This window comes from Dryobates pubescens, chromosome Z (genome assembly GCF_014839835.1).
Source record: "Dryobates pubescens isolate bDryPub1 chromosome Z, bDryPub1.pri, whole genome shotgun sequence".
Taxonomy (NCBI): Eukaryota; Metazoa; Chordata; class Aves; order Piciformes; family Picidae; genus Dryobates; species Dryobates pubescens.
The window spans coordinates 102,820,872-102,847,943 of NC_071657.1; the positions used below are offsets into that span (position 1 = coordinate 102,820,872).

A 27,072-nucleotide genomic window follows, 5' to 3' on the forward strand; every position below is an offset into this window, starting at 1 on the left:
TGCAATAAGGTTATTGGACAAAGCAAACTCAAAGGTGGAATTCCTTTTAATTCACTGGGAAGCTAGATAGAGTATATGTGTGTTTACATATGCATATGTACTTATATAACACATTTATATGTGTGTATAAATAACATGCAGACACGTATACATGTCTATATTGATTATATATATGTGTGTGTGCATATACTATGTATACATGTGTATACTCTGCATATCAGAGAATACCAGATTAGAGGGTGCTCGAGGATCATTTGTTCTTTCCTTTTTGGGAATAATGCAGTCTAGACAAGATGACCCACCATCCTGTCCATCTGAATCTTAAAAGTGTTCAATGTCGGGAATTTGTCACTTCCCTGAGGGGATTATTGCAATGGCTGATGGCTCTAATTGTGAAAAAATTGTCCTTGTGTATCCAATCAGAATCTCCCCACGTGTAACTTGTACCATTACCCTTCATCTTTCCGTGTGACTGCTTGTGAAAAGAGTCTCCATCTTCTTTGTATCCACTCCTTAAATACTGGAATGTGGTGATAAGGTCTCCCCATAGCCTTCTTTTTCTGAGGTTGGATAAACCAAATTCTCTCAGTTTTTCCTCATATGGTAGGCTTCTAAATGCATACTTTATTAGATGGCATATGCATAAGTACACAAGTAATATGTACGTAAAACCACAGAATTAGAAAAACATGTAGCTTCTGTGTCTTAGTAGAGCTCCAAATTGTTACCTAAGTGCAGAATGTTGTGATATGTAAATGTTAATGTTTGCAACATCAAGGTGTTCAATTGTAAGTTCCATTTTGAAGTTCTTGATTTAAGGTGTTAAAAAATGCTTAAAAAAATTGAATCAGGTAATAGCTAATGTTTCTTTCTCTGTAATAAGATAATTTTAGCCATTCATGTTTTAAATATTTATTCAAAGGTTCCAGACTATTTGGATCATATTAAACATCCTATGGATTTCTCTACCATGCGAAAACGGTTAGATGCTCAAGGCTATAAAAACCTCAGTGAGTTTGAAGACGACTTCAATCTTATCATAGATAACTGTATGAAATACAATGCAAAAGATACAATATTCTATAGAGCTGCAGTGCGGTTGAGAGATCAAGGAGGTGTAGTTCTCAGGCAAGCTAGGCGAGATGCTGAAGGAATTGGTTATAATAATGAAACTGGAATGCACTTACCTGAACGGCCGAAACTTGAGTCACCCCAGCCTTTCTCTTGGGAAGATGGTAAGACATTTTTGGGTTATTTTTTCAAGTTGCCTTTTTTTTTTTTTTAATTATGCACAGCATGAATATTCCATAAAGATGTTTAAGATGGCTTCTGTTCAGTTTATGACTAGATTGCCCCACCCTCACCCCATAAAAAATGTTGCTTGACAGATTTAACTGGATGTGTTGTTAAAAAACAATGTTGCTCAGATTCTGATTTGGACAATGCCAGAGCCTAATTTAACATGATAGATGAAAGAAGTTTTTAAGTTGAGCTTTCTTTCATGATTGCATATGCTTGTAAGTCACAAAAAATGGCTACCAGTACACGTAAACTTGAACACATTCTTAAATAACCTGCTGAATGAAAAATCTAGCACTTCTGTAATAATATGAATTAAAATTGCTTCTTTTGAAATGCACATCAGTTTTCTGAGGTTTTGGCAGTTAAGAAGAATAATGCACTCATTTCTAAGTGACATTTTGGTGCCATTTTTTAGTTCTGGCAAGAGAATCTTTTTTCCCCTCCTATTGGTAATGTTCTGGGAAGTGTTCTGGGAAATGCTAACATTTTCAATTACATGTATTTTGACTTTAGTGGATAGGTTACTGAATCCTGCAAACAGAACACATATGTCCTTGGAAGAACAGCTAAGAGAGTTGCTAGAGAAACTTGATCTCACCTGTGCAATGAAATCCAGTGGGTCAAGGAGCAAAAGAGCAAAGCTGCTAAAGAAAGAAATCAGCGTTATTCGCAACAAACTAAGTCAGCAACACAACCAAGCTCCTCAAATAGAATCAGGTATTGGAAGTTTTGAAGAAGAAAGTACAACATTAGAACAAGATGGAGAAGAAGAAGGTAAGATTTTAAGCCATATTTGAACCTCTTCAGTCAGATACTTTAATTGTGTTAATTAGAAAGTGTAAGGAGAGAGTATTATATTTATTTTTTTAAATGGATAAATAGCTCCTTAATCATAACAAATAGTTTAAAAATAGGAGAGTGATCTTTCTAAAGGAATCTTCTCTCCATTTTTGATAATACAAGGTTTTAAAAAAAGTTAGGTGTTAAGAAATGAAAGTACAAACAATCTCATGAGAAGGAATCTGAAATGCTTGAGTGGAAAACATCTTTATATTTTGGAAAATCCACTTAAATGCTAGAATATGTATTAGCAATCGCATAAGCCTAAGTTAAAGGTACTGAATTCTGGCCATTGTGCTGCCTTTTGTAGTTTTTTTTATACTTTACTGCAGACTGGGGAGGATGGAGGGTAGGTTTGGGTTGAATTTTTGGTTTATTTTGTGTTTTTAAATAAAAGGAAGTATTGGTAGGACTTAACAAAATACCTTAACCAGCCCTTCCCCTTGGGTTTCTCTTCCTCCTCAAAACACTGATCTCAGAACTGTATCTAGTCTTGGCTAATTCCCACTGATTTCAGTGAGTCAATATAGTAGAAAGACCTAACTTTATATTTTAAAGTTGACTGTTGTATATTTTTTCTTTTAAATCAGTTGGTGAAATCGTTATTTCTCATTTTTAAATGATGCAAAGAAAATGTAATCTCACCAAAAAAAAAGGTCTGTTGAGTTTGTTTCACAGTCAGCTCTTCTTTACAAACCTAACACAGGGTTTTTTTAGAGAGTTAGAAATGTGTTACATTTTGAGTAAATTCACAGAATTGGAGGAGGAAAGAGCTCAAGGGAAAGTGGAAGTATAGTGAAAAATAAGGCTGACTGTCTGGTGCAGCTTGATTATATCAAACATTTTGGAAGGTGCAAGTCAATAAAAAAGACTGTCCTTAACTGCCATTCAAATTGCAACTTGATATTTAATTCATAGTGTGACTAAGAGAATGCTTTTCAAACATATAGCTTGTTTGAGATTTAAGCAACAGTAGGAAAAGTGTACATGAGTCAACAATCTTCCTCTGAGGCCATTAAGTATTTTTAAAATGTTTGGTGCCTTTTTTTTTTGTCTTCAACTGGTGATGTTACTGAGTAATTCTCCAGGAATGTAGTTCTGGCCAATAATGAATACACTAACTTTTATTTATTTGTAGCTTAACATATCTATGACACAGCCTTTCACTGCAGCTGTTGTGTAAAAAAGTAGTCCAAAAATGAGCAGTAGATGTTTTCTTATATTTACAGTACACTTTTTTCTGAAAGTAGCATCACAGGGAACATGATCCAGATTTAATTGGCACTGTTGTTACAACTCCAGTGAAGAGTAGTGGTCATTTGTTCAAATTTTGATTCTGAAATGGGAGGTAATTAGCGGAGTAAGGAAAACAAATTGTGAAAAATAAAGATAAGGAAAATAGTACAGTCCTGTGCCTAGGAGCTGACTTTTGGAGAGCTATGAATTACTCCCTGTAGTTCTGTTTTCAGTTTCTGATTGTGTGGAAAATACAGTACCAGAACAACTCCATGAAATTTAGATTATATTGTCTAGTTATCAAATAGTTTTCTGTGCTTAAATATTTTTGTGAATATTTTCTACTTTAAGAAAATAAGAATTTGTTCACAAAGAATAGTCACCTTGGACATTCTAAACTACAGGCTTTTTAATTGGTTGTACTTTAAACGTGCTTCTCGACTATAAATTTCATTCTAAATGTCTTAACAAATTATTTACCAATTCTGATATTTGTTTGCCTTCAAAGAATGTGAGCATAGTTGCACTTTATTGCAACAATATATTTTAATATGAGCTATGCTATTGTTTGATTAAAATGTAAACAGTAGGGCAGAGATTTCTCTGCCATTAGAACTAATTGATTTCCCAGTAAGCATTGCTGAGGCAAAACTAAAACAATATATATACAATATTTAAACTGCTGCTGATAACAAGGCTTAAATTTTTGGGGGTTTATACCTTTTGTACAGGTGACATAGAAGAATTAGCTAAATCAAAAATTTCAGTGATAGCATAAATATTCTGTTGGCCCATACAGTTACTCTAGAATAAGCATCTTCTTTTTTTTTTATTAATTTATGTTTTGAAAGATTCCTTTGTTAGCTAGAAAGAAGGTTTTCACATATTTTTGAGTTAATTATGGGTTTGGTTAGGATATCACTATTAGCAATGCTGCAAGAGTAGAATATTTATTTTCTTTCTCATCACTTGGGATGAAAAACTGAAACTAGGTTAATGCTCTCACAGATCTATTTCCGTAGTTGGAATTGACAAAGACATATTCATGGGAGTTTGGTTGTTTGTTTTTTTTAAAAAAGGGGAAGGGAAGAAGAAACAGTAGAGGGTAGTTTTTCTGATTTCTCCTGTCAAGTCTACATTGCAAGGTGTGTACTCACCACCTAGTAGCTAATCAAGCTGCTAGACTTCGGAGGAGGATGGAGGGATGGTTACCTGCAACTGTAAAGCAACTTTGCACATCTTGCCTTTCTATAAATTTTATAGCACATTTTAGTATATCTGTAGATCAGGTTGCAAATACTTTTTTTTTTTATGCTTCTCTGATAAAATTTGTCTAAGGCAGTTAAGGTTAATAGTGATAAGATGAAATAGATAAAAGTGTGTGTTATCAAAACTTTTTTGGATGGCAGTGTAATTGCTTTTAATAGAAAATCATCCACCAGCCCAGCTTTCTATTTTAAAAAATAGATTTCTTAGCTTATAGTTAATGAAACTAACATAACTGCATGAGATATAAACAGTATTTATTCAGGTGTAAATTAACACCAGCTATAAACACCTACTTTTCTATCCCTGTTACATTCCCAGTATAAAAGTAGGAACTACTAACTAGGACAGTTTGTTGCTAGAACAAGGTTTGTTTTTAAAATGTTATGCTTTGTTTCCAAACAACAATTTATTTGGTGGGCTGCACATTTATAGTGAGTTTTATAATAGACTTTATAACTACAGGTTTTCAAAAATCACACTCTATTTATAATTTTTTCAGGAGATAAATCTCCCCCTAAACTTGAACCATCAGATGCATTACCTCTTCCTTCAAACTTGGAGACTAATTCAGAACCACCAACCCTCAAACCAGTAGAACTCAATCCAGAGCAGAGTAAGCTTTACAAAAGAGTAAAATTTGATAATGAATTATATAGCACTTCCATTCAGAAAGAAATAAATGGACACACTCCAGAACACTTACTTGACAGTAATCTCAATGAGTCGACTGTTTCTGCTGTAGCTGAGTCATCAACTGATGTAAACAGACGTACATCCATTCTCTTCTGCAAATCGAAAAGTATAAGCCCCCAAAAGTCTGCAAAGAACACTGAAACCCAGCCAACTTCTCCACAGCTAGGGACCAAAACCTTTTTGTCTGTAGTCCTTCCAAGGTTGGAGACACTTCTGCACCCAAGGAAAAGATCAAGGAGTGCATGTGGAGATTCTGAGGTTGATGATGAGTCCCCTGTAAAGCGCTTGGACACAGGTAAATGTTACAAAGCTTATTTGAATGGATGTATCTCCAAAGTTAACATAACTGTTAAATTTGTGACATATGTGTAATTGTTCATCATCAGATTTAGTACTTGGACAGTCTTTACTCATAGTTAAATAGTTACAGTTCAGAAGATGACTTACTAATTTTTGTGTTGACCCCATACAATTAGAACCATTGTTTTTATTTTTCTCACTTTAGCAACGGAACCTTCAAGTTTATACATGTATAGGTGGGTGATTTTTGTTTGTTTTCTTCCTTTTTTAAAAAAGTTGTTTGTATTTCCTTTTGATATAACCAATAGGAAGGGTGAATCAGCTGCTTTGTAAAGTTCCTACACACATACAGTACCAAAACCAGAACTCTTGTAAGAAGTATGGAAAATACATGTTCTGTGTATGACTTCATTTTGCTGCAGTGTTACTCCAAGCATATTTTCACAACATGAATCTGATGACTATGAGGTGCTTTGTATACCCCTTGTATTTTATCAGAGTTAAAATCCCAGAGACATTTCCTCTGTGGTTTTTTGTGGGTTTTTTTTTTTTTTTGAGTCTGTGCACTTTTTAAATAAATAAAGTTGAAGAAACAAAAGTGTAAGATTAAACTCTTAATGACACTTCTAATGAGTACAGTTGAAGACTAATTATAACTTTTCTTAGCAAACCATAACTCTGTTTATTTGAGAAGTTTGAATAAAACAGTCTTTTGAGCAAGATCATCAGCATAAGGAAATTTAAGTTTATTTCTTTAACATTATTTATTGCCATTGCTTTGAATTTTATATTACCTTTGAAATAAATGCTCTTATTTCGTTGTCATGATGATAACCTATATGCAGGTTTGGAATGTGGTTTTTTGTATCTTTGAATGAAATATGTAGAAACTTAATTTGAATTGTTATTGTGAAGATGTGTCCAAATGTCTTTGTTTCTTGTGGGTTGGGAGGAGGAGAGTCGGGAGGTGTTTTTTGTTCCTTTTGTGTTTTTGTTTTTGTTTAATTTTTTTTTAATTTTAAAATTGTTATTTTGTTTGGACAATCAAGTGTGGAGGTGCACTATTCTATTGCTGTAATTGTAGCATGAGAAAATGGTAATATTTGGTATGGGGAGGGGAGTCTTCTTTTTTTTTTTTTTTTTAATTGTTTTGCCTCTGTGGAAAGTGCTAGTTCCCATTCCTAACAGCTTGGAAATAGCACATAGATTAGATCTGGTACTTTAGTTGTAAAGTAGGAATCATGTGAAGGTAGTGTGATGGCAGAAATTAGTTAATCTTAACTGATACTGTAAAAATCTTTTGTTTCCAAATACTCCAATTACCAATCTTTAGCTGACTTCATTGTGTACCTTCATACATACTGTATTTTATCACATGCATAGTGAATAATTTTGTGCTAGATCACACCAAGAATTAGCACAAACTCCTTGAAATTTTTGTCGTGAATGTTGTAAATTATTTCTTGAGGGAGAGAACGCGAAAATGCTTTTGATTATCTGAAAAGCAAACAAAACAAACCACAACCCAAACAGTGGGGAATAGTTTCATCTAGTTTTAGTACTCTTCCCATTTTAGAATTTCTACTTTTGTGGGGTTTACTGTGATATGTAGACTAGTAACAGGAAAAAAATCCCAAAGGCTTTTTTTTTTTTTAAATAAAACTGTAGTTTCTTCCTGATGTTAATGAAAATATGCACAGAATTAAATTTGTGGTGAATAGTTAAGGAGCCTTTATATGTAAACTTTTTGCCTGTTCAAGAAGAGATTGTATATGTGAATTGAAATGTTTTAGCCAAGTTACATTCACCTGAAGGTGTTCTAGTTATTCTAGTTCTAGTTATTATTATCTAGTGTTCTAGTTATTATTATCTAGTGCATTTTTAGGCATACAAATATGTGAGCTTACTGCATCTGATTCCTGTGATTCTTCCTTCCATTGCCAACCAAATGTTTTGCCTTCATGTTGGAGATTTTACTCCTCGTGTTGTTTTCAAACTTGCTGTTTGCAGCTATTTTGAGATAGATCAGCACACACCTCAGATGCTTTCCAAGATTAAAAAGCATTTGAATTGTTTTATTTTTCCATATGCAAACTGGTGTCAATTCATGCAGATGTCTGTGTTCTGATACTAATAAATAAGATTATGTATACAGTTATAGGGGATTTTTTTTATATATTTGGTTATTTGTTTCTGAACTACTAATTTCATGCTGCTGCTAAAAATGTTTTTAGTCTAAATAATTCAGTAGTTTTGAACTTTTCCCTCCAAAGCCATACCATGATACAAAAGGCATGCTTCAGGCTTCTTACATACATTCTTCTGAGTTAGCAACTTCATGAGAGTTCACTGCACTTGAAAACGTATCATTATTTTATGGTTTTCTTTGCTGTGGATATAGGAAATAAGTCGTTACAAAGGAGTTTGTTTGCTATACAAATCACTGCAAGTTTTAGTGGTTGGGAGCTGCACTGTCACATCTTTTTGGGTCCATACCTATTCATAATGAATGTGTGATTTTTTGCAGTAACTTAAGGATGCCTTGTTTGCTCATTCACCATACTCAATTCCCTCAGTGTTTCCCCCCTTTAATGTAAGTTATGTATTCTTACACAAAGTAGTTCAAAGGAAGACTCTAAAGCTTACCTAATTAAGTAAAACCACGCATACTTTGTGTGATGTTTCATTATTCTCATACACAGGCTTTTTATTATGCTCTCTTGAATTACCTTTGAAGTTGGTGTACTTGCCACTTAGTTTCAGGAAAGATACATACAGGATCCTTGGCACACTACTATGTAAGTGAGTATGATGTCCTGTATTGTTGGTTTTCAAGCAGAAATCACATACAAAAGAATTACTGGCATACTGGCACCTCTCCCCCTGCCTAGAGCTGGGGACATTATGACTTAACCTTCAAAGAGACCTGGTAGCAGTTCAATTTAAGACTCTGACCTCCCTTTCTGTGTGAATCTTTGTTTAACAAATATGAATAGTACAATATAACCTTAAATTTTAATTTCATAGTGTTCTATTTGGGCATTATCACTCTCCATAGTTGCTATGAGGTAACTGACAACTACATAGTGGAGAGATGTGTTTAAAAATGTACTTCATGTACTTGATGTATCTTGGGTTTGTTTCTTATGATACCTGGCAATTTCAAAGAGAAGTTCTGTTTGTTTAGGAAGTATTTGTCACATCAAAGTTTGATTTTTTTGAAGTTCAGGCATACTGAGTTTTAACTGGTAAGTTTAATGACCTTTTCAAAATACCCATTGTGCATTTACCTTGATATTTTGTTACAAAGATTTATCATCTCAGGAAATTAGTGCAGTTATGCAGTTATTAGTGCACTTGTGAAACTAAAGCTGATTCATGGATGAAAGGTAAATTGTACCAGCCATTTAAAAATTTACCTCTATCAGTTATGTATAGGTAAAATAAACTCCTGGAACAAATAACACTTTCAAGTTACTTTCTGAGCATTGTAAAATGCTAGATTAGACCTAGATTACATTTTCATGTTCTTATTTTTAATCAGTCACCTTTAAACTTTCCTAAATATGGGGTAATACACAGTCACTATATTGGTACCCTCTCTTTTAATTGGAAACTAAGTATTTACAATGTAAACTCCTAAATTCATTATTGAATTAGAATTGCGAGTAGTGATCAGTGTAGTGCAGTATTTTGGTTTTCTGTTCTTGGCTACATAGCAGTAATAGCAATTTTTTTCAGTGAAACATCATTTACTTGGTACCATTCTTACTTCCAACTACAGTTTCCCCAGGCACTGAAACAGATGCAACCAAATATTTGTAACACAGATCACTGAAGTAGAGTATTTAACATAAGAAAAACCACAGGCTTTTTGGAGGACAAGGAATTTATATTTTCTTTAATATATGTATTGCATACAGCTGTCAGTATACCTTATTAAATCTAACAGTAAATATTGGGCTGACTTTGTTTCTGCCCGATGGCTACAGATTATTTCATGACATTTAAGAACTGTTCGTAAGTGACCTGTACAGCAACGCCACTTGCATTTACTACAATTTAATAGCAATGATCATTTTAATTATATTTGATGTGATAGGAGTAGAGATTGTATCTAGGATAAAATGGAATACAGGGGGGTTTTTAAGTTCTTCAGTACTTGATTTCTAATAAACCTTTTGGCTCTCTGGAGCACAGGCTACTTTGATTAAAAGTAAAGCTTCATATGCATCATTCAGTGACCATTCTCTAAATGGAGGAAATGGAAGTAGTACATGGATTTCTGAGAACCTAACTTATTTCATCTAAGTAAATAACAAACTAAACTAGAAGTTGCTCAACACAAATTAACATAATTGCTCATCTGGTTAACATAGAATGGCATGATAGTGTATACATATATTCATGAGTAAAATGCAGTAATTTGACTAAATCTACTGAGATATTTAGAATCTTTGTACTTGGAATTAAACAATTCTTTTATGTTTTCTTTTTTCTTTAGATATAGTTATTTTTTCCTATAAAATCAGACATAAAATTTAGTTATCTAAGCATTTAGTGACGTCCAAAAACTTCAGCCAACTCCATTCAGGAAGTTTCAAAACATAAACTGCTTCAGGGTGTGTATGCACACAAAGCAAGCAGCAGAGAGTGAAGACCTAAAAATATTTACCCCCCTGGCTTGTTAAATTTGTCACTCTACAGATACAGGGACTATGGGAGCTCAATTACCAAATTGTTGGGATAAACCCAGCCTGCACAACAGCCCATAAGTACCAAAGAGGCTGAGAAAACTAAGTTTGACCTGAATACTACCAAAATTATTGGGGAGGATGCTAGTGCATTTTTGCTTGGTTTTTGACAAGGTTTTTTTGTATCTTTAATTGGGTTTTGGGTTTTAGCTTGTTGGGGGGAGTGGCAGGTGTTTTGTTTTGGTGTTTGGTTGTCTGTTTTTTTAATGACCATAAAACCACTGAGAAATTTTGACTGTTTGCCAGGAAAATCCAACACATTTGGACCTCTCAAGCTTTACATAGCAATAATTGTAGCAGGGCTGTCAGAATTCCTAATACAAGTTCTGGGAAAAGAAATAAAAAGAGGACTTTTCTATAATACATGTGGAAAATAGTAAGTGCATAAGGCAGAAAGAGGGGGATGAAACGTATCAGTCATCAGTTTCAGTAGCATTTAAGAGAATCTCTGTTCCTATTGGGTTTATTTCATTTAAAGAATCATAGTATTAAATGTCTCACCATTCAAATTCATTTGTGTGTTTCTTGATTTATATTGTGAGAGGGAATTTTGAGCAACAGAGTCAAAACATAGGGGCTTGAACACCAAGATAAATGGGGAGGGTTCTCCTTTTTCAAGGCATGTGAAGTGTCTGCATGCATAAGTTACAATATGAATTAATATTTCAGAATATTTTATTCAGTCTTAAAATTGCTGTTTTCTTTGAAAGTCTGTCTTTTGGGTTATGTTTAAGATGTTCATTCCTAGCACCCAAGTTGCCATTTCTGTGTTTTCCAAGATCAGCATAACTGAATCTTCCGTAATAGCAATTAAAAAAAAAAAAAAAAAATCTAGATGTCCTTCTGGTTTTCTTGATGATACAAAAATTGTGGAGCCTTTTACTCTGTTCTGGCTTTTTTTGAATGCTTAGCTCATTTCTTGGCATGGGTTTGGTATTTTAAAAAACAAAATGTCATAGTGCCCTATGTCCTTCATCTGTGGCATTTAACACTAATTTTTCTGTGTGGCGCAGATGGTAAACAGAGAACCGTGTGATTTACTGAAGGCATTCTAAAAAACAGTGAATTTGGAGACCTACACTATGCTTACAAATTAAGAACACACTTGCTGTGTTGTTGAGTCTGAGTATAGATGGCCTAGTTTCAAATTCACAGATTTGGTATCTTAAACGCCCTTGTATTGGGTACATAAGGTTCCAGAGTTGATCAGATGACCATTATGTTTGACCTGTTTGGAATATCATAGAACAGTTTGCGTTGGAAGGGACCTTTAAAGGTCATCTAGTCTAATTCCCACATACTTGCCTACAGGTTTGATTTAACAGATGGTCATAAAAATGAAGCTGCTGCCTCCAACACTAACTGTGGGCACTGAACCTGGCAGTCAAAAATACAGGCGAGTTAAGGCTCATACCACTATGAGTGGAGAGAGAGGGAGATAGTTCCTACATTATGACTGACTGCAAGATTAATGTATTTTGGAAAAGATTGTGAGTTTAAGCTTTCTATTTCCCACCCCCCACCCCCCTATTTAAGAATAGATTATATTGTTACATGAATCAAAGGTCACCCTCCATAAGGAGTGAATCTGGTAGTATGTACTCTTTTACATGCAGTTCAGTATTTTGGGGTATTTTTAATTGATCATTCTCTTCTGTGTTTCCCATTGTAGTACCCAGACATAGTTTCTCTGTTGTGGGTACAGGAAATGTACACACCAAGAGAGTTTCCCATACAGTGAAATATGTATTACTCAAGAACAGATAAAATCTTTGAAATAAAGTTGCTTTTATTTTGTTGGTAACAAAAAAATATTGTTCACTGTTCATGCTGTCTCTTGGACTTTGTCAGACCATACAATCCTGACATGGTAACACTCCTCCTGCTTTCATTTTCTTTTCTCCTTCCTTTTTTTTTTTCTTGCTGTACTAATTTCCTCCTACAAAGCTGTAATAATACAGCTGTCACTCAGAAATTACTTCCTACCAAAATGTCATTGGGAAACAATGGAGACAAAAGCAGATGTTGTCAACTGATCTTCAGCTGATAAGAATGACTAAGTTTGTATAGTCTTGAGGTCCATAAAGATACTTTTTTGTTGAAGATAAAAGTGTTTTAGGTGTGAGGGGCTGCAGGGAAACCCATACTATAGATTCATCTGATTAGGTACAGTGTACATTTGCAAGTCAGCCCTATTTTAACACTGAGTTCAGTGCTGCCTAAAAATAGCAAAGCTGGGTTGGTGTTTAATAGCCCTTGGTTATTTTCACTTGATGACACTTCAAGCATTGCTAGATTGACTGCACTGAGCAGTGAAACATCTTGTTTTGTCTTTGCAGCTCCTTTTATTGAAGCTCGTGAGACAGTTTTAGGATTGCAAGCACTGTTAACTTCTGCTAGGCTAGAATGATTTTTTATTGTGATTTTACAGTCTCTGCAGGGATTCAGATCATGCACTTCCTCAAGTAAAGTGCAAACTATCATAGAAGGAGGTTGTTCCCTGCTTATAGTAAGCACTGGATTTTCCATACTGAATCACTTGAAGTTTTTGTCTCCCTGTGTGAAACACCTCTGAAGGTACAAAAGGCCTGGAAATACAGGTCAAAAAATGCAGCTGTGTGACTTAGTTAAGTCACTGGCTAATCCAGTGACTTAAAATTTACAGTTTGTCCTGTATATCATCTCAGGAGTGACAGATAGCTGGTAAATACTTCTGCCTTTATTGTTGTTTCAAGTGGCAACTTCAGTTTCCCTGTCCTAGAATGAGGCACCTCTCCCTCCCCCCTACCCCCCCCAAATAGATCTAGAAGGCAAATAATTGCTGAATTATTTGTTTCTCTTATATTAGAGCAGGTTTGAGGGATGTTGCTTATATAAGAAAGTGCTCTAGTTCACCTGTTTGTTTTCTTTGGGTACCATGCCCAGCAATTGTGTTCTCAAAATCACAGGGAAACACTTACTTCCAGAGCAGAAGGAAAACTGGTGGTGAAAGCTCTGTATATACGCTTGAAGATAGTTTGTATAGCTTGAAGATACTCTGTATAAAAGCTTGAAGAGAGTTCTGCTGGAGTTTTGATACAATATATTGATAGAGAATTACCATGCTTTTTCATTATATAAATTGAGAATTAAAACAATCATTGTTGATTTAAGTTATTTACAAATTTAAGATTTTATATTATTTTAATTTATATGAAGATTTGGTAGGTGAGAAAATAGGAATAGTCAAAAGGAACATGTGTAAGAAAGTATTTTTCCTAAAGTTTATTTGCTGTTTGCATTCCTACATAATACAGGAAAAGTGTTTGGAATAAGCGTCCTGATCTTAAATCCTCCTAAGTAGTCTTTGCCAAGATTATTAGAAGTAAACAGTTGCAAATATTACTGACTTTCTATACTCATGTATTTCTTGGATCCTGGATGACATGATAGGTGTGTGATTCAGGCAGTTAAATCTCATAGTCACTTGTGTCTGTTTTACTCGTTGTCAATGATACAAACTAGAGCTTAGTAAAAATTCCGTTTGTAAAGTGAGTTTTACATTCTTCAGGTTTTGAGCTTACACTTAATAATGGCATTTTCTACTATATAACTACTGTCATCGGTCTTTTCTATACCACTGGAACAGCTGATACTCTCTAGAAGTGGTAAAATGTTGGGGTTGTTTTTTTGAGAAGCATTCCTGTTTGTGTGCTCTGTTATTCCTTTCAGGTTTTTCTGAAATGTTTTCAGACTCTTCCATTAGTGTTGCCTTCCACTTGAATATTTTAAAATGTCTTGGACAGTTGTCCTACAATACAGTGATCCTAGAGTTGTAGTACCCAGAGCAACAGACAATCTTTATCTTACGGAAGCTGCAGTTAGTAAATGTTTAGTTTTTCCTTTCTCTTGGGCAATTCAGATCCAGCTGTTTCAGCAGTCTCTCCTCTAAATAGCCAGAGACGCTTCTTATTCTTGGATTTCAAAGTTAGTAGTTACAGGATGAATTCTTAAACACTCTTTTGAAACATAGAAAGCTTTGACTGTTTGGTGAGCCACCAAACTGTTATCTGCTGCTTAAACCAACAAAGATGATATTTTTTCTTTAGGATTTTGAAAGTTGCTGCTATGTAGTGTGTAGATGCTGTGTTGTGGACTCACACTGAGCTTTCCTTTCTTTGGCCATGACCTGATTTTAAGCCAGCCTTAAAAGCTTTATCTCCAAGGGTACTCTTCAGAACAAATTTTTATCATCTTTGTGAGTAACTGGCTCCCATTTTGTCTGTATACTGAAGACTTATTTTAAGTCTTGTGAACTTTGATGTGTTCAGATACTCATCCCTGTATTCTGAAAAGGTTTGTGTCTAATATTCTTGCTGCACTCCAGAATTGACTGTTGGAAGTAGTCATTTATAGGGTTATATGGATTCACTTTTTAAAACCTTTGTGGGCACCATCCTATTGCTACAGTGTGCCCACTTTCAAGGTTTGCATATTTAAAAATTTATTACAGTAAAGTATTCTTTTATCCCTTCTCTGCATACCTATATATATAAATCCTCTTAAATTAGAGTCACCCCCTTTCTTACTGAAGGGATTTTTAGATGCATTTCAAAGCCATGTTCTTCATGCATATCATGCATGAGAAGATTGTATTCTATGCTTTCAATTACTTGCATATTTTTTCTTTTTCAAGAAAGAGAACTGAATCAAAGTGGAACTTTTCATCTAGTTCTCCCCTTTTGAGACATTAGCTAAGTATTAGTGTTAGAATACCTTGAACACTTGTATTATTTTCACTGTCTCTGAACACTGCTGTAGGGATGGCTTATTTATTTGAAAGCTCTATTTCCTTTCAGAGAGACTTAATGGCTTTTTCACTGTCTTCCAGGTTCTCATATTAACTAATATCATGCTGGGTATTTATCTCTTTGGATCCTAATTATTTTCTGTTATCCTCAACATGGAGTGGAATTCAATTAAATGATCATTTTGGAACGCAGAAAGACAATTGCATTTGAAGTAATTATTTTGGATCATGTTGGAGACACCAGTCATCCTTAAAACAAACAAACAAAAAAATAAAGAACACTGTTGGAGGAAGTCTTTGACATATATGAAACTATGCTCTTCATTCAATATATTGCCCCATTTCCGTAAGTTATAAAGTTGTACATGTTGTAGTATATGTGACACAAATTTGTCGCAGATTTTTACCAGTCCCAGCGTTCTTACTCCCAGAACATGCTCTGTGAGAGCAGATCAGTTAAGAATGTTCAATATCCATCCTCTTCCCTTCTCCCCAGACTAGTCTTCCTTGGAGAAGTAGAGCATACAAAAAATACTTTTCTGATTTTTGTGTGTTTATGTAGTTTTAATAAAGTACACATTTTTCTTTATATTTATGACGGCTTAATGTCACTGGTGCTGGTAAGTGCACAAGTCAGGACTTGATTAGTCCTTGCTTGGTAAAATCAACCTAAATACTGTCATATAAGTGCTGGTGCTCCCACTTTCTTAGTGGTTGCAATTATTTAATGTTTTTCATGATTTCACAGCTCTTCTCTTGTAGTGCTTTTGAATACTTTTTATACCAGTTCTGCTTCTTTATTTTTGTTTCCGCAGAACTGCAAGATGCATTTACAGTCTGAAATGCAAAATTCTCTTTTCTGTGGCAGCATTCTGTACATTCAGGGAGCACGCTGCTGCTTGGACTACCTGAATCTGTTCCTGTGTCATTGTTCTAAACTTCTGCTGTCTTGTTTCAAGAGTTACCTTTCCCTGCTTTCAGTAACTTGGTGTGGGCATCAAGATTTTACCATGCTCAGTATATGTAGTCAGCGAAAGTTTCAATTGCAGATTGAGCAAATGTTGAATAATTTCCTGACAAAAATAATTTTGGGGGCAGCAAGAAATCTGTGCAAAAAGTATCAAGCTGATAATTTTTCGCTTACTCTTTTATTTTTCTTAGTTTACAATTTTTCAGTAGCATTTCTTTATTTTTAAACTGATTAATGTGTGTTATGCCAAGATTAGCACGGCGATAAGCCTTGTACATAAACTGAGTTCTAGAGCTGAAGATTGGAAATACCAGTCAGCCTGCATTTCAGATTGATAGTAAATGTTTTGTGATTTCCTTTTTTATGTGTTCTGCCTTGGAGCACAGACTGTTGTTTTGATGAGACTGAAGAACAGAAGAGGAGTGGGGTGGAGGGGAGAAACATCCATTAATGAAAAGTTCTACTTTGATGTGTGGGATCTTTCTTTGAGGGGGGATTGTTCTCAGTTAAGGATGTTGGTGAGTGGGTATGTGTAAGATGTTCAGTACCTGACCTAATGAAGTTTCTCCTTATGACTGTAGAGAAAGCTTATTTAATCTAACAAAAATCATTAGCTTTTGGAAAATGTAAATGGCTCAGAGGTTTATTGCAAGCTTAGCCAGGCTACTAATCTGCAAAAGCAGAATGGATTACTTCTGCCATGGATTTTCTTTTTTTGACCTTCTTAGTAATATCTTTTGAGCCAGTAAATTGCAAATGAGGATCTTCTTAATCTCACTTATTCTGGTACCTATGGGAAAGTGGGTGTTTCTTGATTCATGGGAGAAAGAGTTTTGTAAAGATTAAAAACACAAATTCCCATTTATAGCATATAAATGTAGCATTTTGCACATCAGTGACACCATAAAACATTTGTATTTTATTGCCTGGATTTTTCTTGCAAGTTACAGCATCACTTGTAAACTGCTGCATCTGTGATTGGATAGGAATGGGTTTTGTTTAAAATAAGCATAGAGGTCTTCCTTTCTTAAAATAATGCCCATTCCTTATAATTTCTGAAAAGTGGACTGTATAAGCTGAAATGTCATGGATTGCATAAGCTCATGTCATTCAAGGCTTGATATTCAGGAAGATTACAATCCCTGTTTATAGCCTGCCTGTTTGTTCTTTGTTTTTCATACTTCCACAAGCAAGAGCAATGTGTCCAAGATGCTCTAAATAATTTTGAACTTTAGTACTCCCTCTTTATCAGAAAAGTTGGAATGGGGTCCCACTGTTATTTACCATTCTACAGATTGAAGAAGCTTTGCCTACTGCCATCCTGAAAACATGTTAATGAATTAAATGAGCTATTAAACTTGTAATAGTGTATGTTCTGTATAAGACTGGACTAACAGAGCAAAGAGCTGTCTTCATTGCTATAGCTGCTTGTTTCTGATGGTTTCTGATAAATGTTGTTTCTCAACATCAGCAATCAGGCAATCACATGCTTGCTTTGCCCAGTGCATCAGTGAAAACAAGTTCACCACTGTGATCACATATTGTTTGGTACTGACATGATGACAGTGAGAGGAAACCATTGAAAGGTACTGAGAGAGCCAAAACATCTATTGCAGCAGCAGCACAATCATAGACCAGTGGAAGCAATCAAAATGTGAAGCTACTTCCTAATTATTATTTTCTTGCCCATAGAACTGACATGCAGAGAAATATAGCCAAGTTATAGTTGGCATATGTAAAGAGTGTGCATAAAAATGTTTAGCTAACAAGAATAAACAGATAATTCCTTCCATTTTCTCAATGCTCTGGTTCTGATAGCAATAATTACTTGGCTCTGTCTTTAAATTTAAAATAGAATCTGTGATCTAACATGTTTCTGCTGATAGCAAATTTATATTAGCTGGATGCCTGAATGGTAACTTGAGAAATGTGTCTCTGGCTTGTGGCAGGATGAAAAAAAAAAAGGCGGTTTTTACAGCTCACTTGAAAAATAGGTCTGACAAGGTATTTAACTATGAAAAATTGTTACTTGCAGAGACCTAAGAGATCTCCTTTTATCTTTGTAGACTATTTTTTCAACTTTTAATTTCAGAATGAAGTGTGCTGTGATATTTTATAGGGGTATTTAAGCTTTCTCACAAACCATAGTCTGTTTTGACAGCTCTTTCAGCATAGTCTGAATCAGAACTCCTCCTTACTCTCCAGCTATTTGTCCTGACTTGCTAATAATGAGAAGATTAATCAATAGCCTGTAGTTTGCTGCTTGAATACTAAAGACAATGCTCCCTTTATGTTTTGTTTTTTTTTTTTCCCTTGGTACAGGAAATCAAAGGCAAATACAGGCATTAAAAACAGACACTCTTAAATGAATGTTCTAGAGTGTCAGCTAAATGAAAATGAAAGGTAATTCTTATCTGTAACTCAGATAATTAAATAAATTCACCTTTGTATCTTTAAAATTGTCTTGATAATCCAAATTGAAGGTCTCCTAGGGGAGGAAGGGGAAATCCATTAAATCATAGAAAGGTTTAGGTTGGAAGGGACTTCCAAAGGTCATCTAGTCTAACCCCCTGCAGTCAGCAGAGACATCCTCCATTAGATCAAGTTGCCCAGATGTCCCTGCAGGATCCCCAAGGAGGGGGCCCCAACTATACCTCCCTGGGCAACCTGTTCCAGTGTTCCACTAACCTCATGGTAGAGAACTTCCTCCTAACATCCGATCTAAATCCACTCTTCTAAAACAATTATCCCTATCACTACAGACCTTTGTAAACAATCCCTTCTTGTAGGCCCCCTTCAGGTGCAACTGGATCAAAGTAACTTGCTAAACTCAGGTTCCTTAGTTTTTACTCTTTGAGGTGGTCTTTCTATTAAAAAGATTGGAAGAGTTAGAACTTCACAAAGGGAGTTCCACCATAACTGTCTTATAGCACAATGCTCTGTGTAGAGGCACATGAAGTTCCATAAGCTTATCTATGTCTGAATGAATGAAGATCATGATAAAGATCTATCATAATCTGATAATAGGATGTCTAGAATGGATAGTTCTTTCTTGTGTTATGGGAAGCATGTTCATCATATCCTGTAATTAAAAACTTTATTGTAAGGAAGTGAGTATGCTCAGAATTGAATTTGTATTAAAAATTTGTTCTCTTTGCAGTCTAAAGTTTGCAGGAGCTGATTGCAGACTAGTACCATTATCTTCAGCCAGTTCTTTCCTGTTGAAACTCTTGATCCTGTGTTGGATTTTTTTATTTTTTTTTCCCTTTCAGTCCTAATTTCCACACACCACATACACACATCCCTGTAGGAATGGCTTCAGAATGCTATCTTAAACATCTTAATTTGTCTCTTTAGGCAAGTATGGAAGTAGCTCTATAAGAACTATACTGTTTGTGAATTAGCTCAGGGCAGGACTGCTGGCAGCCGTCAAAACAGTAGCTTTTGATATAAAAGCCTTTTTTAAAGTTTTCATTACAATTATGAAATTACAGCATCCTTGGACATACGTAGACTGTGCCAGGGGAAGGATAATCAAAACTAGTAATTTGCATATCATTGATTGTTGGTCACAGAAAATAGATATGATTATGTCAGACTGAATTTACTGAAATGGAAGGACGTTCAAGAAGAATTAGGTAGCATCAGGAAGGAATTCCTACAACTCTTTACTTCAGTGTCTGAAGAAGATTTTCACTATTTCTTGTTGTAACATTGTATTTAAATGAGCCTTGTATTGACTTGGTAAATCTGCCTGGTTTGTAATATTTGGATTTTTTCCTTGGATTTTCTTTTTGGCTTGTGTAGTCTGACTAACTTAATAGCTAAAAACATTACATACAAAGACCAATTTGATGTTCCATTTGGCATTTGCCATATTACAATCTTCACTTTCTTTTTTACAATACCTAAATTTCCATTCTATCTTTAATATCTGGACTACAGGAACCTCTGATGCTGTGTTTTAAAATGAAATCTTTTATTAATGTTCCACATTCCTTCTTTTTCATCACATCAGAATGCTTGAAGTACAGAAAAGTAGTACTACAATGTGTGAATACAAAAAGTTATTAGTGAAAATGGTGTGGTTTCCAGTTTGATGCAGTTTATTTTGTGTTATGCTGTAGGTCTGTCAAATGGTTTTGGAGATGGAAGTAAAGAGAGAGCATTAGATGATACTCCAGGAAGAAAAGTTGAACCTCGTCGCCGCTGCGCATCAGAATCTAGTATTTCATCTAGTAATAGTCTCTTGTGCAACTCAAGGTAAAACTGTAAATCTGAAATATGAATTTCAGACTGAATATGTCAGTTTTTCTCTACTTGTGTTCTACATTGGAGGATTGCATAAATTTTAGAAATTATAGTACGTTTCCATATTTTCAGTTGTGTGTCAAATCTTAGACACCTTTCAGACACCTTTGCTGATTTCCTGTTATTACAGGTCCAGACAGTTACCCTTTAAACTTGACTGTGCTCCTCTTGCTCTGCATAGATGAATACATGTCTGTGCTTATAGTACCTTGTTTTAATTACCTTACTAATCCTGAACACTAAAGATGGGTGTGTTTATTTTGGTGAGGGGAGGAGCAAAGTAATTTCCAAAGCAGAGTCTTGTGCATGGGCAAGGTAAATTCAGTAACTGTGGAGCTGTAGGTTATCCATCTGTGATTTGGATTACTGGCTAATTACTGCAGTGATGGTAGTACCTGTATACCAGCTACTGACCTTCTCTTTGTGAAGTCTGTTAAAGGTAGGGCTGTCAGAACGGTCATCTGCCACCACTGATAAATACTTTCTTTGTCACCAGTGGTCCACATATTCCAAAAGCACACTAATGTCTGGGTAAAAGGTAACTGTCTCCAGTCCTGGGCTGTGGGGGAATATGAGAATGAGGCATACAGGTGTATAGGGTAAATCTGTTAGAGAAAAGAAGGCTTTATTTGTGTGTTCAGTATTCCTATTAAATTGTTTGAGGATATGGTATTAATGCACCCAGGTCAAGCAAAGAAAATTTAATATTTTACCTCTTGTAGATGTGATTTATTGAGGATTTGATCTAGAATTATGCTGATCTGTGGTCTCTTAAAGAGAACTCAAGTGTGCAGAGGACAAGTTTCCCATTTTATCTTTAGATGTTCCAGTACTGAAAGATGTGAATTTGAAGTGGAAAATGCAAGAGAAAGTAATTGCTCAAATAGTTCCACTACATAGGACACAGAGGGAACATCTGTTCCAGTATCCACTGTAACACTGGAGACAAAGCAGCTCCTCTCATTTGTACATGTATAACATGTACTGCAGTTGAGGTGCAGTTGCCTACTGTTTGTCTTTTGCTGATAATGAGGCCGTTCTGTGCATGCTAATAACCTGGCCTTTGTGCTTTTATGTTGCTGTTTGTATTTGTTACATAAAATTTGTTAGAGAGTTCTGCTCCAGTTTTACTACCTAATGATGAATATCAGATTCCCTTTCAAAGTCTTGACCTGTAGTCAACAATGATGATTATCAAGTATTGGTTTTAATATTAATATTTCTGTAGTTTCAGCCTGCCAAAGTGTGGTAAAGGTAAACCTGCACTTATACGAAGACACACACTGGAAGACCGAAGTGAATTGATATCATGCATTGAAAATGGAAACTATGCCAAAGCAGCAAGAATTGCAGCCGGTAACTATAAATAATTATATTCCTAATAATAGTGTATAACTTATGATTTTGTCAGTTTATTTGACAGATTCTAGCATTCCTGGTTTTGCTGATGAAATACATTAAGCATTCTGAAAGTGGTTTCTGGTTTTGAGACTCTAAAAATTTGAAGTTTGGGGTTTTTTTATGATTAATTAGTGATATTTAGTGGTTAAGCTTCTCTAGTAATAAGACAGAATGTGGCCTGAAGGGGTATTTGTGGTTCTGTCAGTAGTTTTCTTCAGGCTTTCTGGTTTAGGGTTTACTTCTCATGTACTCTTCTGCATAAATGTGTTGTCAGATGGGTAAGACACAGTTTGCTTTTGAAATTAGAAAGAGGTGGAAATTTCTAGGAATGTAGAGGATAGTATGTAACCCAGTCTTAGGGAAAAACTATGTTCTCTTGATATGGTTTCCACCTGTATTTTAATTGTATTGGAAGATTTAAGCAGGTCATCTGTTCTGTAAGTAGAATTGCAGTTGTGTAATGAAGTACTCCCATGCTGAAGTTAGACATCAGCCTCTAGGCATCAGTGTCTGGCTCTGTCTTAATTTCTGGCTGTAGAACCCTTCATCCTGGGTGTTCCTTGTCCAGGACTTTTTCATGTCTTGCTAGTGCTTTTATTGGTCTTGGTTATCATAGTCTGTTCTTTCTTCCCCGTCTGATCAGTCCTGTTTTCCTTCTTGCTGTTTTCAGCTACTGCTTCATTACTCTTAGTTTTAGTATCTGTATCATCTGTATGATAACCTCTTATACAGAACTTACTGTCTTCCATTTGCTTTTCTTACTTTGTCCTGAGTATTATTTACTAGTATTTTCTTACTTTGTCCTTATATTTTACACTTCACTTTGAATTCATTCCAGTACCTGTTTTTTTCAGGACTCTCCTTATCTCCCTTAATTCCATCTCTGTCTTCAGATGTATTCTATAGCTGCCTAAAAGTAGGAGACATTGCACTTAACAGTATTATTTTATATATTACTGTATAGTCTATCCAGTTTGAGCTCTTGTGTCTACCTTCTGCACCATGTTACCTCAGCATATCAAGAAGAGGAAATAAGTAGGAGTAGGAGTAAAGTGAAAACTGCCATGGTCAGCATTTTTGACTTGTGAGACAGCTGTGCTTTAGAACCAAGTCCACTCAGTATCCTGGGTGAGTTAAGACAATTATGGTGAAGTATGTTCTGTACTTAAATATGAATAGTATGTTGAGATTTAGATACAGAGGATGAATTAACATTTCAAAAATTACTTCAGTCTTAACTTTTGGGCCTTAGACTTGAAGGCTCAAGAGGGCTTTCTTGGTATTCAGATAGAATTATCTGTACGTAATAGCTTGTCCTTGGTGTGCAAGAGCACTAGAATAGACATTCTATGAGTGGTTTTCCTAGATGCTATATACAGAGATACACTGAGATTTGAGGGTCTTGGATTTCTTTATAGGGTCAGGAAGCTGCTGCGCTGAAGTGGCAATCTCTTCTTCTGCCTGTCCTTTCTGAACCCTGCCCAGTCCTTTTGCCTGGCTACTACTTGTTCCTCTATTCAGCATTCTTATCTAGTTCTGCTGTTCCCAGGCTTTCTCAGATGTTTGTCCACTTCTCAATTCTTTGTCCCCATCTTTGTCCAGCCAGTTGATCCACCTTCTTGTCAGATTTTACTTTTTTGCCCCTGTGGTAAATCTTAGTGGCAGTATCCTTTCCAGTGGTGTCTGTGCGCTGTTCACTCACATCAGACTGGTGAGAAAGAGTATGCAGTGGGCAGGTTGTAGGGGAAGCATTTTGCTGCACTTGACTCAATTCAAATGGGTTTCTCCTCTTCATAGAGGTGATTTTAACAGGTAACATTGACAGCAGAAAATACTTCATCAAAGGAAGGTCTCGGCTTATTGTTTGTGCTAAAGAACAATCTGTATATGCTGCAGATATCACAACTACCTCTTGGGTGGCAGTAGTTTCGAAGCTTAAAAATGCCCATTTTTGGTGGATTTGTCTAGAAATTTAGCTGTTAAAATGAAATTTACATCTGTGTAAAAAAAAAAAAAAAAAAAAGAAAAGAAAAGTCTCTGTACTACCAGTTTGGACATCTTTCAGTAAAATAGATTTTCCTGGCTGAGTTTGCATTTTCTGATTTAAAATAAAATTGGCTTATGGAGAGCTCGCCTACCTTGCTGAAAGCTATGAAGTTCTTATCTCTGTTTCTGACGACAGCAATGCCTTAAAGTTCCGAGATTTATGACACCGAGATGTAATGGGTGTTTTGATCAACAGAAAATTAAGCACCAAAGAAAAATTAAACATGTTTGCTCATATTAAAAGAATGAAAAAAGAGCAAGTTTTTAAAATCTGTAAAGGAAGTAAGAATATGGGATATCTTTACCCTAAACTACATAGGATCTTCAGTTTTTGTGATATTTCAGAACTTCTGGGTTTCAGCTACTGGGAGTACTGTTATTTAAAATCTTTAGGAGTACGTTGTTGTGACTGCTAACTTAAATTTGTTTTATAGCTTGAGGAAAAATATAAGGGTTTATGTTGTAAGAGAAAGCTAGTAACCATATGTGCTAATGTAGTAACTCCCTTTCACCACATGGAATAAACTGTCTAAGACTCTACTGTCTAGACATCTGAGAAGTCTCTGAAGGAATCTGGCTGCATGCATCCTGTCAGATTGTGTGTGACCTTCTAGTCAGCATCAAAACACAGTTTTCTTTGTTTCATATCAGCTCTGCAGCTGAGAATAATGTTATCTGTCCTGAAGAGAACTTGTACTGTTTTTATGTACCATATATTTAAAAATAGTCTGTGTGTGAAGGGATATGTTGATTTAAACTTTCATGATTCTTAACTGGCATGTATTAACCTACTGGTATTAACAGAGCAGAGACATTAATAAGTTGCCTAAATTGCCTAAATTGCTTTTTCTGTTGTGTTTAACAATTGCTTTTTTTCTTCTGAGATACCACCAAAATGATTCTTCTGGATTTTATATATCTTTCCATAATGCCCTGTATTTTGTGTGTTCAGCTGCCCAGTATTCTGTGTTTATAAATGTGAAGAATATGATCATGACTTCAGTTTTGGGAGAGGTCACTCTAGGATGTTCTTGGACGGAGAGGAACAAGTAAACAAACTAGTAAATAGCTTTAGTAACTATTTTTCCAAGCTTACCTAGTTCAGTAAGAAATAGTGCAAATAGGGCAAATATTTTTGCTGGTTTGTATAATGGAATCCACCAATTAAAGATCTCCTCTGTAAAACCTGTGGGGATTGATGCCAAAGATCCTGGTTTCTTTTAGGAGACTCAGTCAAGATCTTAAAGACACTGTACATTTTCTAGCTTCAAGAACATGTAAGGTCTTCACTGTGCTGTGGTGCCAAGTTACTACAAACTACTGCATTTTGGTAACTGACATTACATAGTTGTGGATCTCTTAAGTTAGACTGTCCAATGAAGTATTTTATTGAAATGTTGATGCCATTATAGATTGAAAATAAATTATAATTTAATTAATTAGGCTGAAATTTGACCTAAACTATTTTGTGGAGAATGACCTCTTCTTTTGTTTGGTTACCTTAAACACTTTTTCCTTTCTCCTTCTGCTCTTACAAGGTCTGACACCGTGGTTTTTCCAGTACTTTCTTTGTGATATTGAGATAAAATATATATCCACATGCCACATTTCGTTACATATAAACATTGCTCCTTTAAAGTAAGAGCACATGGGGAAGAGTTGAGGAATAAATTATTTTTTGGCAAGTAGGGAGCTATCAAGCATTGCCTTACTGCTAAAAAGAAGTGCAATGGCAACCACTGAACTGTATTTTGGCACCATGTGTCCTCATACAAGAAGTGTTATCTCCACAACTTGTGAACATTCATTACCTTCTTCCTACTTTTTTCTACCCCTAGTTTCATCTTGAGGGGATAAATCATGGTCTTCTGCCTGGTCTCTTAGCTATATGTGTCTAAGGGGCCAGTTGTGATTCTGACTGAAACGCTTAAACTTGTCTCATGCTTCAATCCAGTGAGCAGCAGAAATAAAATAAAGATTTGGGTAGAAAGAAGCAATAATAAACTCAGTTTTCCATTACCATTGCAGCTACTTTCTTGAAGCCTGTTGGTCTTTTTGAACTTTGGTGCAGGAAATGGTTGGGCAAAGAGACAAGGATGATTATAAATAAAAATACAATGCAGATTAGAACTTAATACATAAGAATAGAAGAGTATACCAGACAATCAACTCTTAAGGTATGAGATGCTAATCCTGGTACAGATATCCAACACTTTGGAAACATACCATGCAACTTGCATATTCAGAACCATTATTTGGATTCTAATGATCATGAGATACTGACAGGGAAACCAAGAACTGCAGAAGATTTGTCTGAAGTTTTATTTAACATTTTAATTTTATATTATTATTTGTTCTTAGAAGTTGGGCATAGCAGTATGTGGATTTCAACTGATGCTGCAACATCTGTTCTTGAGCCTCTAAAGGTAGTATGGGCCAAATGCAGTGGATATCCCTCATACCCAGCTCTGGTAAGTACACAGCTTGCCATCAGTACACTAGTGATACTGTTTCTGCTTTGAAAATCCCAGTGTGTGAGCTTAGGATAATAGATAAATTCCCACTCAGATTGAATAAAGGTGCATAGTTCTGTCGTGCATCCAGTTTGTAAAACCATTGCAGTATCAGATGTTAAGTCAGTAACCCTTTACTACCCTACTCATCTTTTGGGATGTGCAATACCCGTTGTGGTTTAACTTCAGCTAGCAGCTGAGTTCCACACAGCTGCTCACTCACTCCCAACCAGTGGGATGGGGAAGAGAATCAAAAGTGTAAAAACGAGAAAACTCATGGTTTTCAGATGCTTTAATAGATAAAGCAAAAGCCATGCACACAAGCAAAGCAACACAGGGAATTTATTCACTGCTTCCCATTGGCAAGCAGGTGTTCAGCCATCTTCAGGAAAACAGGGCTCCATCATGAAAAATGGTTACTCAAGAAGACAAATACCATTGCTCCAAATGTCCTCCCTCTTTCTTCTTCACCCAGCTTTATATTGCTCAGCATGACATCATACGATGTGAAATATCACTTTGATTGGTTTGGGTCAGCTGTGTCCACTCCCAACTTCATGTGTACTTCCACCCCATTCACTGATGGGGTGGGATGAAAAACAGAAATGTCCTTGACTCTGTGTGAGCACTGCTCAGCAATAATGTAAA

The 27,072-nt window shown here is 35.5% G+C and overlaps 1 protein-coding gene across 4 annotated transcripts in view; it reads left to right on the forward strand.

Moving 5' to 3' along the window:
• BRD1 (bromodomain containing 1) overlaps positions 1–27,072 on the forward strand; it is a 58,148-nt gene that overhangs the window by 24,550 nt on the left and 6,526 nt on the right. Inside the window, exons 6-11 of one of the 4 annotated variants that reach the window (XM_054179077.1) lie at positions 923–1,235; positions 1,816–2,076; positions 5,147–5,635; positions 20,281–20,416; positions 21,693–21,820; positions 26,273–26,382. In XM_054179077.1, coding sequence (XP_054035052.1) covers positions 923–1,235; positions 1,816–2,076; positions 5,147–5,635; positions 20,281–20,416; positions 21,693–21,820; positions 26,273–26,382 — 1,437 coding nt within the window. Of the gene's footprint in view, positions 1–922; positions 1,236–1,815; positions 2,077–5,146; positions 5,636–15,264; positions 15,408–20,280; positions 20,417–21,692; positions 21,821–26,272; positions 26,383–27,072 lie in introns of those variants that run through there. The other 3 variants (XM_054179078.1, XM_054179079.1, XM_054179080.1) reach the window with 3 other exon arrangements.